The sequence below is a fragment of the Apiospora marii genome (genome assembly GCF_038362585.1).
Source record: "Apiospora marii strain CBS 49790 chromosome Unknown utg000001l_segment0_segment0, whole genome shotgun sequence".
Lineage (NCBI taxonomy): Eukaryota > Fungi > Ascomycota > Sordariomycetes > Amphisphaeriales > Apiosporaceae > Apiospora > Apiospora marii.
Window position 1 is genome coordinate 871,190 of NW_027117372.1, and position 14,262 is coordinate 885,451.

The 14,262-nt window shown below is 53.5% G+C and overlaps 1 protein-coding gene across 1 annotated transcript; it reads left to right on the plus strand.

The window, feature by feature from the left end:
• Window positions 1–1,283: 1,283 nt before the first annotated feature.
• On the plus strand, window positions 1,284–4,781 carry PG985_000292 (1-phosphatidylinositol 4 5-bisphosphate phosphodiesterase 1; the record flags this gene model as incomplete). The annotated part of the gene is made up of 1 exon (XM_066820061.1): window positions 1,284–4,781. The coding sequence occupies one exon, from the start codon at window positions 1,284–1,286 to the stop codon at window positions 4,779–4,781; it is 3,498 nt and encodes a 1,165-aa protein (XP_066690940.1).
• Between the last annotated feature and the right edge of the window lie 9,481 nt (window positions 4,782–14,262).

Genomic DNA, 14,262 nt, shown 5'->3' on the forward strand with positions numbered 1-14,262 from the left:
CTCTGTTCCGTCACTAATAATCTCCCGACCCCGTCTACTGCACCACCATAAGTGAACTTCAAGTCCTGCCTTTGCCAGAGAAGCACTCAAAAGCCGCCTGGCGTCCAACGACTACAAATCGCCAGTATCGACACATCTCGATTCTTCCTCGCACCAATTGCCTCTGCATCGCATATACCCAACGCTGTACTACACTGCCCAGTCCTGCCCGCGCATATTTCCCAACGCGCGCCAGCCTCGAACAACCAACTTCATATATTCCTCTTCGCCTGTCGCGCGCATTGCATCGCATCGGCGCTCTTGGGGGAACCTGGACAGAAACAATTGCCGACTGTGCTCGCGGAACTAGTGTGAACTTCGCCGTCATCTGCAACATACGAAATCGCTGTCAGGCGGCGCTCCTGGTCCCAGCTCTCTCCGCCGCGCTCCGTCAAAAAAGGAAGAAAAAAAAATAAGTTGCAATCTCCCGGTAGCTCAACAGGATACGAAGAAAAGAACCAAACAGGACGTTTCTGGGATAACCCCCTCGCGGCATAGGAAACAACAATATCGATCGCCAGTGTGGGTTATCTGCATATCTGACTACACACCTACCCTAGTTTCTCGTGGTTCCCGCCCAAAAAAGCGACCTGCATCCTGCAGCAGGACCAACACCACCTTCATCTCTCACTCTCTCGCCCAGCAGAGCCAGCCACTTGCACACCCTTCTGCTGTTGCAGGCCACCTTCACGGCCCCAGCCCGCGCAGCACGCATATGCTGTACGGCCAATCTGTGTGGTTGCTTGTACCTCGACGTACTCACCTCGAAAAGCCGTACCTGTACTCGCCCAGTACTTCGAGGCCTGCTGCTGCTCCGACTTTGGTGGTTTGTAGGCCTACCCTCCACTTAAGCTCCGGACCCCAATAGATATCGTGGGGTATCGACTTGCTGCCTCGAAGGTTGTATATAAGGCATCTTGGTCCCGGATCAGCCTGTCCTCGTCCCAGCTCCGGCCGTCACGGCCCCGTCCGTGTATGCTAAGATTCACCTGCATTCTTATAAACCCTTGCTGCTCTTCTACCGCCTGCTTGCCCATGGGCCACTGAGCTTTTGATTTTCTTTCCTCTTTCACAAACTCGCAGAATCATGAGGCCCACGAAACCAACTGGACGATCCTCTTCATAGATGCCACGCCTGTTCGCCTAGCCCAGTCTGTCCTGCGCTGCTCTTCCATACCAAACATTCGCGTAGAACATCGCGCTTCCTTGTGCCGGGCTGTATCCCGCACATATACAACCATACCATGCCTACCCTTCCAACCTCACATCCACGGTCGAGCCCCGACCCCAATGTCAACTCTACCACTCCTCCCATGGCTATCCAGGGCTCTTCCACAGGTTCATTACAGCGGCGGCGGCGCCCCAGCCAGGTGCAGACAGCCGCCCTGGCGAACCCAAAACTTAGTTCGATACCTTCCTCGACCATGAGCGCCTCTTCTATGGCCTCGAGCCTACCCCGGGACTCGCCGCTCATGACGCCAGAGTACGCCGCGTTGATGGCGAGCGGCTCCGTCCAGGCCTCGCCGGAGCCCTTTCCTTTCCTTGGCCGCGACGTTGACCAGTTCCCGCCTACCCCCTTGATGCTGGGCGACCCCTTGATAATACGCGACCATCAGCTGTCACGCAAGCCAAGCGTCAACTCGATGAATCCCAGTGTGGCCCCTAGTGCCAATTCCCTGGCTGAAGCCTTGCAAAGCCGGGAAAGGGACAGCAAAGGAGGTCTCATGCGGAGACTCTCAAGCCGAGCCAAGAAACTCGCACCCACTCGCCGGCAATCTTCAGTCACTCCCGCGGGCCGAGATGGTACTATTGGCCCTGCTATCCTGCGCCGCAGAAGTGACAGCAACAATACCGCTCCGCCGGAGACGGTCTTCTACAGCGACTCGGATGACGCTTTCACGGACGAGAGAGACGAGTTCAACGCTTTAGGTCTGATGAACGGATCGCTACGAGAAGTATCATCGACGAGCAACCCAGGCTCCAACACTGGATCCTTGTCCCCGGTTGGCGCACACGCCGGACCCGTCATCCCGCTGGCTCTGATCAAGGGGACCTCCATCTTCAAGGTCTCCAAGAAGAGGAAATACAAGAAGATATTCCTTGTTTTGGACTCGGAAGCCGCCAAGATTACCTGGGACAAGAGCCGCCCGGCCAAATCCATTTACATCGACGACATTAAAGAGATTCGAGTGGGCTCGGACATTCGGCAATATCGACTTGACTACGAAGTACCCGAGTCGGAGGAAGGCCGTTTCTTCTCGATCCTCTATGCCGTTGCCGACAAGTCCAAGAGTAAGGTTATGCACCTGATTGCCGAGGATGAGGAGACCTTTGACAACTGGGTGAATGCCCTGGACGCCATCTCGAAGCACCGCCAAGACCTCATGACGTCCCTCATGTCTTTCAACGAGAAAGCCATTCGTGCCTACTGGACCAGCGAGATGACGAAACAGTTCGAGGGACGACCGCATGCCTTTGACGACGAAGAGATCGATCTTCCCGGCGTCGAACGCGTGTGTCGCAATCTGCATATTCATATCTCGCCCGAGCAACTACAGAGCAAGTTTACCTTGGCGGACGCCACCAAGACGGGCCGTCTGAACTACGGTGAGTTCCAACTCTTTGTCCGGGAGATGAAGCGCCGGGACGACATCCGCTCCGTTTACCGAGGAGCGGCCACTACGGACGTCGAAACCGGTATTACCTGGCCTGAATTTGCATCATTCCTGCGTGAGACTCAGGGCGAGGATGTTGACGCCGACCCCCGTGGCTGGGAAGACAAGTTCATGCGCTTCGCACGCCGGCCCAAGCCCACAGCTAGCGATCTGGGAGACGGCGAGACCCCATTGCCTCGCATGACGGAGCAGGCCTTTGCCGCCTATCTCACTTCCACTTACAACCTTCATCTCACCCGCGAGCCTACTGAATACTCCCTCGACCGGCCACTACATGAGTACTTCATATCCAGCTCCCACAACACGTACCTGTTGGGCCGCCAGGTAGCCGATCTGTCCAGTGTCGAAGGATACATCACGGCTCTTGTCAAAGGTTGTCGAAGCATCGAAATCGACTGCTGGGATGGCTCTGATGGACAGCCCCAGGTCCAGCATGGATACGCCATGACGAATGCCATTTCCTTCCGCGAAGTCATCAACATTGTCAACAAGTACGCCTTCGTTGCCAGCCCATTCCCTCTCTTGGTGTCTCTTGAAGTACATTGCAACAACGCTCAGCAAGTGCTCATGGCCGACATTATGAAGGAGATTTTCGGCACCCGTTTGGTCACGACCGCACTGGATGCATCTTCGGACAAATTGCCGTCGCCCTCTGAGCTGAAGCACAGGGTCTTGATCAAGGTAAAGGCAGCAGCGCCAAGCGTCGATGAGTCGCGAAAAGGAAGAACGCCATCCTCCACCGGACGTCGGCGTGGTAACAGTCTCACAAACAGCCTTACATCGCCGTACACCAAGCCGGTGGCGGCGGATAATGGAGCGGTTCCGGCCATGTACCTCGCGAACAGCCCGCTACTCAGCCCCAGAGAGTCGTCTCGGCTGAGAGTTGGCAAGCGATACAACACGATCACCGAAGGCGAGGTCCAAGAAACTGTGAGCAGCAACACGAGCGACAACGACAGCGGCAGTGAAGGCGCACCCAACAAGAAGAAGACTAGCAAGATCGTCCCGGCTCTCGGCGATTTAGGTGTCTACTGCATGGGCGTCAAGTTCGACGGATTTGCTGCACTCGACTGCAAGATGCCCTTTCACATCTTGTCCTTTATGGAAGGGACGTTCAGCAAGCACACGAAGACGAAGGAGTACAAGGATGCTCTGTATCGGCACAACATGCGCTTCATGATGCGAGTGTACCCCCAGTTCAACCGTCTCACTTCCCACAATTTCAATCCTCTGATGTATTGGAGGAAGGGCGTCCAAATGGCGGCACTCAACTGGCAAACATTTGACCATGGTATGCAACTCAACCAGGCCATGTTCGAAGGCGGCACAGATCAGTCGGGCTACGTCCTCAAGCCGCACTCGATGCGAGAGATTCGCATGCTGCGGGAAGGACTTCCGGATGAAGCCATTGGCAAGTTGGAGCGAAAGAACGTCTCCTTTACTATCGACGTCATCTCGGCCCAGCAACTCATGCGCCCTGGCAACTTGCCAGCCAACCGTACTGTCGATCCGTATGTCGAAGTCGAGGTGTTCCATGCCAACGACAAACGAGACAAGCATGACAGCAGTGTGGGCATACCTACTCCCACCGATACCCCTTTGAAGTACACGACGAAAGTGGTCCGAGAGAACGGCTTCAACCCCGTCTTTGACTACAAGTGCCACTTCAAATTAACCACAAAGTACCCGGAGCTGGTCTTTGTAAAATTCAGCGTGAAAATGTCACCCGACGGCGAGAAACGCAACGAGCGCGTGACCCCAATGGCGACATACACGGCCAAACTTAGCAACTTGAAGGAGGGATATCGGACCCTGCCTTTACTTGATCCGAATGGGGATCGCTACCTGTTTTCCACCCTGTTCTGCCGCATCGAGCGCGGCCCTGTCACCAACGTTTACGTCAACCCCGGTGACGAGAGCGAGCCGGTCGGCAAATTCAAGACGCTCGGCAACAAGGTCTTCAACCGATCCTACAACAGCAACCCGAAGTTGGCGGCCGAGAAGACGGTGGAGAAGTCTAGTTTCGACAGCGGCTATTCGGACAGCTCACTGGTTCGAACTGTATAACAGAAATTCTGCCTGCGTTTGGTTAGGACACTCAGCATGTATCAACATCTCACGCGCGACGGAAGATGGTTCGGCCTTTGTTAACTCTGGCCATTTTTGCAATGATTCCCCCAGCTTCGATTTTGATCTACGGCAAGAATACCCTTTTCGATCACACATGAGAACGGCGCATCAGGGACATCAGCGGACATAGTGCATTTACCTGTTTTTCCCCCTCTTTTCTTTTTTTTTTTCGGGTTTCACAACGGCGTTTTGAGGGGTATTTCTCAGAAGGATTTGGCCCGAGGCTGAATTGGCCAGGTGCGACTGAGAATGGGCACGCATAGCTGGCAAGGAATCGCATTTCAGGTGTTTTGGCAAGGGCTGGGACGATAGACACGGGGAACCACACAAAAAAAAGTTTCATGCGTCATGTATTCCAAGAGAACCGATACTCAGGCGCATGGTCTCAACGGCGGCGGCAATATCAGGGGGCGCTAGCATTGAAGGTCTGCACAATCGATCCCATTGGAGGACGAGGGTGACTTGAGGCATCTGGTTGCATGGAACGGCGAAGGTTAGGGGATGCTGAGCATCTCCACGAAGACAGGGCCGAAGGTTTTTTATTTTTCTTCTTCACTGCTTCACTTTGTAAGAGTTGGAGAAGGTCTAGGCAAGACCCCTGATACTGCTTGACTAGAAGAGTCATTACGAATTTTACGAATATGGGATCGCTTGCACAGCGCATACATCCCCCTTCTTGATGACCTCGAAATGTTTCCAAGATACAGAGATACCAGTGGCTCGCGCTACGAACCTTGTACAAGTAAAATACTGAAATGGAAACATACTTCAACATGATGAAAGAAATCACTTGGCTTGACACTCCGTCGCACAGTGTACCTCGAGGCACCGTTTGCATTTTCACCTGGTGTCATGTAACGTAACGTCACACCTGCACGACTTGGCAGAGAAGAACGGTTTCTTTTTAACCTTGAATCCTGGTTGAGGAGTGCCGTAGCCGTAGATCCCGCCGGTAGCCGCCATGCATCTGTCCCTGCCAAGGCCCAAGTCTCTGATGAAAGGGTAGCGACAGGCATGCGCTTTTTACATATTTCCGATACATTCTCCCCTTTTTGAGGGGAAATATCCCCCAATCTGCCCCTTACGGGTATTCCAGGGGCTCCAGTGTAATTGAAAATCAGGCCTGTACTCCTCGGGTAGCCATAACGGGCAACCAAACAGGATCACATGGCCCCCCATGGTGCGGAGTCGGGTGCACCAGTTGCCAGATGGAAGGGGGGGCGGGCAGGGGTTAGAAGCAAGCAGTGAGAAGACCCGACATCTTGGGATGTAACCCCCATCTTGCCAGGGGTTGGCAGGTTCAGCAGCCCCTCTGATACGCCGGGGAGGCGCCCGGGGGCACCACTAAAAGCTAAAGAAGCTATGTACCGTACACTCCCGCGGTGGGGGCGGGGGATGGTGAAGGGGACGGGGACGGCTGTCAGAAGGGAAGATAGGCAGACGACGTCATCATCCTTTTCCTTTGCGCGCGAAGCCAAAACAGAGTCTCCCAATTCACCTCCCTTTGCTTTTGCTTCCTTTTTTTCTTGCTGCCGACGACTCACGTGGACGTCGTCGTACGAGAATACGCATAGGTGACGAGGCAGCTTCCTTGTCTTGTTTCAAGAAAATGACATGGTGATTTGACCGCTGCTCAATTACATGCCAATACATACGGCGTGTTAGGGGCCCAAAACCAGAACAGGCGAGCGAGCAAGGATCTATTTTTTCCTTTGCTTTTTTGACCGCTGCAGATGTCGCTCACCCCGTTACATCCAATAAGTAACTCGACAAGGATGGGGAAGAGCAGAGGCCAGCCACCAGCCCTGCCGACGACTGCCCAGCCGATTTTGACGCGAAAAGCGGACTTGATTGGACAGAGCCATTTCCATGCAGCGCGCTTCCTCAGACATGGGAAACTGCGGTGAGCGAATTAGGTCACCAACGAGCGACGAGGTCGTGCCGGACAGGCGGATGGAGAGTTGAGAGGTCAGTCAGTCTGACTCCTCTCTCTGTGACTCTGACCTCGTGCTCCCAAGCCCCCCCAAGCCGAGCCTGGCGAACCGTGGGAGTTGCGACGCCGGGCAGGCGGTGCAATCGCGCATCTTGCTCTCATCGCCAACCGATCCCTCGTCGCATCCATGCTCTGATCTGACCTCAGCTGATCATGATGCAGGTGCGGTGTGCGCCGCTCTCACCCCTCGCCCAATGCTATCAAGTACGCCGATTTTTTCATCGGCATCAATCCTCCACCTCTTCTTCTTCTTCGTCGTCTTCTTTACCGCCTCGGGTACGGTCCGTCCCCTGCAGCCAACCAGCCCTGCCACCAGCCCTGTACTGGCTCTTCAACGACTTGCTGCAGCCGCCGCATTTTTGTCGGGCCCCGATTGACCCAACAAACCCTGGCTTATACAAACTTGTCACCACCACTCACACTCACATACGTGCATGCAGGCCTCCCGCCTGTCTAGGATGAGACAGGGAGAGTACAGTGAAACCGCCCGAGGCAAACAAAGGAAGTAAATCCCGCTACACTACTGCGTGCTACAATTCCCTGCATGCAAAACTCAGCTGTCAACTGCAGGGGCTGACGGCGGTACGCGGCACGGCCTGAGAGGCAGAAGAAGAAAGAAAAGACAGTCTTGGTCTTCGACGTTATAGATAGAAGCATGCTGATTGGCCCCGTCCGCGGTGCGAGACAGGGAGGTAGCGAAAGGGTCGGGGACCACTCTCGCGTGTTTCTTCCTTCTTCTTCTCCCTCTGCCGGCTCCCACTCTTCTGCGTCCCCATGCCTGTGCATGTGCATCCCGCCCTCCCCGCTGCGGCCTCCACCGACTTTGACAGACGGGCGGCATGGGAGGGCCCTTCATCGGTCTCACTAGGCGAGAGTTGAGTGGCCTGCCCTGCATACGTTGAAGAAGAAGAAGAAGAAGCAGAAGAAGAGGGGAAAAGAGAGGGAGATAGACAGGTTGTGGACGTAAGTACCCTATACCTTCGCGCGTTGTACTACTACCCGTGGGTTGGGCCATCCATGTACATGCAAGCAAGGAGGGGAGGGTGAAACATGGCAGCGTACGTCCCGTTTAAAAAACTCCTGCTGCCTTACTACTACCTAACCACGAGCCTGCCTCGTGACTCTTAAAATCCCGATGCCAGGGCGTCCGGGAGCGAGCGCAGGGCCCTACCTTACAGATTCCCCCCTCTCATGTCGCTTTTCGCCGACGACAGGCCTTGAGAGAAGCAAGGAAGGGCGAGAGAGAGAGATCTTGGTCCCATGGATATGTGTGCCCAGCCAGCCTCCATATTTCGTTCGGCCCTGAAGGAGGGGGCTCCAGTAGGTTGCAGGGCCGTTTGGACAAACATCAACCGTCTCCATTGTCGGGTTGACTCGAAAGAGGAACCCGAGGGACTAGATGGTTGTTTCAGAGTCTTGTCCACTCATCGTGGTAGGTAGCACGTGTCGATGCACTGTTCTGTAGTGACCGTGGCACTGGGTATGATAAATATGTCTCTTTTGATGGTTGGGGAGTTGATATGGCGATTTGTCATCCGACAGCAGGGGGATTACACATGCGCTATTAGTAGCACCTAGGGATCTTCAGGTTATGAACCACAGCAGTGCATAGGATAAGTTGTGCTGTTGTCGGCATCTTTATGCGGGCTTCTCACTCTGCGTTATCGCGTATGTGGTATACGGCCTGGCAAGCTGGATATATATGTACATATCGGCATATGATAGGTAGATGTGCTCAGCATATCTCAGGCGAAGAAAGCGCATGCGTGGCCGATGCTATATAGTGTACTGGCCGGAATAGCAGTCCTTGGAGCTCGATATGAGGCCTTCAGGAGCTGCCGGCGACTGTAGACTCATGTAAAACGTGACGATGTATTAGTTAGCTTGCAACCACCACGATAATTCGGTGTAGTTGAATGTGCAGCTGAGCCAAAAGCCGACGGCCAACTGATGAATCAATTAGGACATTGGTATATGTCTTGTCAGAACCAAATGGTATCCCCCAGAGGGGTCTATCTACCTGCGCAGTATCTGACTTGGTAACGTAGGAAGTCCCATGACACCCTAACTTGGACCTTTGACTTGGATACTATACACTTTTCTACTTTATATGCCATCGATTGCACTTTGTCTGGGTCTAAATGCAACCTCGCATATCCAAGCATACGACTTCGTCTGTGAGCTTGACATTCAACTTACTGCACCTGCAACCGTGAGATAGACAACTCATGAGCACATAGCCATCCGTACCAGCGGCGACACCACTTGGCACAAGACGTTTTCCGAGGGGATTTTACGTTGTCTGTAATCTTGTTCTAGCCGACGGGCAGAGCGTTAGGGTGAGGAATTTCGACTGCTTGCGTACTATCCTTCTGGCATGCGATTCAGGGGCTAAGTAGGACATATATATTATCACATCAAAGGCACCCTGCCCTTTCACCGCGGGGTTTCAACTATAGAGCACACCGCTGCTCATGTTGCTCCTTCTCGCTCGAAAGACTGTCCCTGTTCGTGACATGGTGGATTGGCTCATAAACACCTTATAGCCAACGTTCGGAGGTCTTCTGGCGAGCACCTCGGCCGCTGCGCCCTGCCTGTCCGGAGAATTTCTACCCCGGGCTCCCGGGTGAACGTATTGATGTCGGTCGAGCTGCTGCTGACCAGGTGCTCGTCAATTTCGCTGAATACGGCGGGCGGCGGACTTGGGGTCGCCGCTGGCACCGAAGATCCTTGCTAGCGAAGCCCGTCTGCAGGAACAAGCAACGGGAATGGAGTCGGGAAGGCACATCAACAGCATGCAGTCCAGGAATTTGGTGGGGGCCCACCGGCTCTCCCGGAATGCTACAGAGCTTGTCCTGTGGACTTGGGGGATGGAAGAAGCGCCCTGCCTGTCAGGCGTTCTTCGCTGTGCTGTGAGGCTCCAGATTCACTCCTTACTGTCTCCGTTTCCACGAGATGTACTGAGCCATATTCCAGACTTATTGATGGCTAGGCATCTGTAGAGAGAAATGTCGATAAAGAGAGAAAACTCTACCTCAATATGGCGAGATTCCAGAACATGATGTTCAGATCTAGCCCAAGTCCGCCAGCGGTTTGGTTAATGTATGTTTCTGTCTACCATATGAGGATGTCCAAATGTTGAAGATCACATGGGCAGTCCGAGGATATCTATGAAGAAGTCAGCAAATGAAGACATGGAGAGCATGTACCAAAGCCCTGTATAATGGGTGGTTCGCGAGTGTCCGATCGGTGTCGCGACGTGATCTTTGATACAGCATAGCTTGACTGCGCCAGGGTTTTTTTACCAGCAACATTCTCGACTTTGATACTCCAGGAAATCTTGCTGTGCTTTCCTCGTAGCTCTTGTAGAAAGACACCGCCTGTCCCAGTTAGTTGGTTTATCAGCCTCAGCAGCCGCCTACATCGCCAGCGACCCTCGACCCCCTTCTCTGTCCAGTGTGGAAGCTACCGTTTTCGCACAAAGAGAAGTCATCGTGGTGTCTTATCGACTGAAGATACCAGCACACCATGACGAAGTGTGTATTGCCTTGCCTCCACACTATAACATTTGATGGGAATAAGGCGAGGGATATTCGATTATAATCCCGTACAAGCCCCTGATACAATCGAGAATAGACTACTGGAATATTCGAAACATGAAGCACAGCTCTGGTCACATCCACGATAAAGCCAGTAGAGTGCCAACATGGCAGCGCAGCGCAGCTCTACCTTCAACAAAGCTTGCATCTAGCGACCTCAGGTCCACCTGCCTTCCTTGGACCCAAGTGGCACAATTAGAAGGCCAGGCTAGCCTTTCTCAACAACTCGAAACGCTTGATGTCAATACCCTGTTTGCTGTAGCGAGTCTCGTCACTCACCAAGTGCGTGTTTCATTTGGCAGTGTACTGCACCAGCAACAAGTGGACATCGATCAACATTACTTGACTCAACTTACGGCCCAGTATGGGAATAGCATCCTCCTGGCCGACCGATTATCAAATGGGTTACATCTTGAAACGGTGCACAAGGTTCGAGACTGGTTACAAGAAGGGCCCCTTTCCACTGGTCTTCAAGCGCCTTCTGTTACCTACCTTGGTAAACGGACCAGACGGCCCCATACCACCCCTCGAGGGTAAGTTCAACTCTGTTACCTTCAGGAACATACTTGTCAAGGGGGTTCCAAACATTACCGTGTAGGGCCGTACATGAGGCGACTCCCGTTACCCCCCGAGCTTCGAGAACGCAGACTGTATCCGCCCCAGAGAAGATAGGATGGCAACAAGCTTCAGACTTCAGACAGGAAGCCCTGGGCAGATACCGGACAGTAAATCTCTCGTAAGCACAACTATTTTGAGAATGTTTTCCTGGGGGGTTAAGAAACCTAGAATGGGGTGAGGGACGAGCGTTTCCATCTCGTCTGGGATGTTTATCCTATCTTGGTCGGGGAGTTCAAGCGGAGGCCCTGGAACACCGCAACCCCCGCGACGGCCTGTGTGCTGTTTCTCCGAAGAGTCCGGCGCATCTCAAGTGCCACAGGAGTCTTTTTTGGCTCGCACAGACATCGTGAGCTTTGCCAAGTTGTAGAGATGAGGGGCCAAGAATCTTCTTCAGATCCTCTCCGTCCCTTGGATGGCAATTGCCAACGGGAGCATTTCGAAACGAGCCAGGGGAGCTGCAAAACATGAAGATGTGATTATGGCTGATTCAAATGTGCATGAGGACTGGTATGGGATTCCGCATGTTGGGGTCGTGGCGCTGAACCTCGTTGAGCCAGTGCAAGCGTTTCCCCATGAGGACGTGCTGTTCGCCAGTAGGAAGGACAGAATTTAGCTTTCTTCTTCGCATCTTCTTGTTCTTCTCAATAACACAACGGCCATAGTTGCGAATAGCAACCGGCCATACACGGACTGAATTTGGCCATGGGATTGCCAAGTAAACAACGATGTGCAAGCTTTCGTACTCGTCAGATAGAGGAATATTGGCTCCAATGGTGCACAGGGTATACTTGACCCTCCAGTAAGTGACAAATGAGGTGGCAATAGTCAAGCCCGTATGCAGAGCCAGGCGCCTCGTCGACCGATAGAGCAAGTCTAGACTTGCCTTTGAGATAACAACACCAGCTCTGTTCTAGTGATCCCGGTAGTAGTCGTGCGCGTGAGCCGCTTCGCATTCTATCGGAGGTTCACCATGGTCCCCGTTCCCCTGGAGGCCAGACTCCGAAGCATAAGCCGCATCTGCTTTTAGCTCCGAGCTTGCTGGTGTGAAGAAATCGCGAATGCTCCGCACGGTCGAGTCCAATATCTGAGATCCGTCTTAGCTTACCCGCCCGGGATCTGCGCTGTCAAGCTGGACACTTCAACTTTGTGTCGACTCCTAGACAAGGGACGAAAAGGGGAGAGGCGGGCAAATGGGCAAAAAGGATCAATGCGGATATTGACTACTCCCGAGGCGCCAAAGCGCGCGATGGCTCCGTGGGTGAAATGTGCAGATTCTTGAGCATAGGCGGGCGAGGCGTTGCTAGTAGCAATAAAGCAAAGGAGGGCTGAGAGTATAGTCGCCAGCCTCAGGCCTCCAGTGGAGGAATCTGCAAGAATCAAAAAACCATGTGAAGGTCTAGACTGCTTCTCCAGCTCCAAGCCACAGGCTTTCGCTTACCTCCGCTAGCTCCCTGGCGGTCCGCCCTTGTATGCGGGCAACCGGCAGGCCATCACGCCTTACCGAATGGCGCCCTGGGGCCGCCTGTAGCCGGACCAGAACCTTGTTGGTAGCGAGTCCAGACCGTTGGGCCCTGCAGAGTTTCGCTAAAACGTGGCGATTGCAGAATATCTGGACGCCACAGGACCATGCGAGCTGAAGAGGGAGGGCGACGCCACTGGTCACGCGCAGCTGAGCTTCGTGGCAGGGAGAATTTCGTTCGCGGTCTAGATGCCTCTTTCCCTGAAGAAAGAGGGAGAAGACGATGGTTTGACGTCGGAAGGCCTTGTGCAGAGGCGGAGATGGTGCGGCATGCGTGCCTCCCTGAGGCAACGGAGGCAAATGGAGGCAGGTGCTATTGGGTGGACGTACATGGTAATTTCTTCAATCGACAGCCAGAACATGAGGCCAGCTGTGTGCCACGTCCAATAGGGCTGTAGGAGACCAAGCCCGAGCTCTAGTATCTTCAGCAGAGCAAGCAAAACGAACTTTTATTGGCGAGGAAGGTAACGAATGGCTCTTGGGCCAGTCTTTAGGCAAAAACTAGATGAATGAGACATACTACCGCACCCCCTTACTTTTGCCGTACTTGCTTTTCCCTTCCATTGGCGTATAGAAAAGAGGTGGAAAATGGAGGCTGGTTGCTTCTTTTGTGCGCTGCTGATTAGGTCTCCTCATCCATTGCCATTGGTTCTAGAACCAGAAACCAGGCCGGGCCCGAAGAAGAAAACAAAATAGAGAAGTCCCCTCTCGCAATTCGTTCACTAATCACGGTCCCGAGAATGATGGCCGACGATGAGTTAGTTGTCTTGACTCAGGCGAGCAGTAAAGCAGTTGTAACTCTACCCGGTCAGGCATGTAGGCAGGTATGCACGTTGGCATTGCATTAGACAACCCCTTATGGCCGGCGTGTGCCGAGGAATCGAATTTACCTGAATCTCACGACATGCTCGATGATGGAGCATTTCCAGCAGGATCCCAAGGTTTCTTCTTGTTCTTGTGGGAAGTGGTGTGCCCCGGATCCGCTCTGTCACTTGTAATTAATGGAAAGTGAGACTCGTGCAGGTCAAGTCAAACGTGCATTCGCCAGCCATGCATACCTGGCCAGCTGGGTGTACATACATAAGCTTTTCGAGGTTGTCTGCCAAGGACCCCAGCCAGTAGTAAATGGGCACGGGAATCAGATACATAATGGGGCTGAAAGGAAATCCTGGTGCAGATCCGACGCTGGCAGTTAAACCGTCTTGCAGGGGAGAGGGGTAAAGCGTCATTTGCCATTGGATGCGGCTTGAGCCGACCCCATTAAAGCATTAAAAGCGGGATGTAACGCTTGGGGAAATGAGGGGTAGTATGGAGGCAGTGGCAGAGTCACTTCCTGCCTACCGACCCAGGACATTGCATGCAGCAGATTACATACTACAGTACATGTACAAGGTTGAGGTTAACCACACAGCATCCATGGATCATGGGAGCCACTTGGTGCAGGCGAAGGAATCTCATTTGGATTTCAGGGTCTGATTCATGGGCTGGGCTGAACCTATTCCCCAGATTCGACATGGAGTCATTTTAGGCGCTACGTACTTTCGAACGGGGATGCTCTTCCTGCGCCTGATTGCCGAGATCTCGTCTTCTTGTAGGTATTAGACCCTGTCCAAGGCAAGTCTCGGCCATGATCGGGTGCCACCCACTCAGAACATGCCTCAAAGCAATCATGTTCAATGGCTTGGGTTG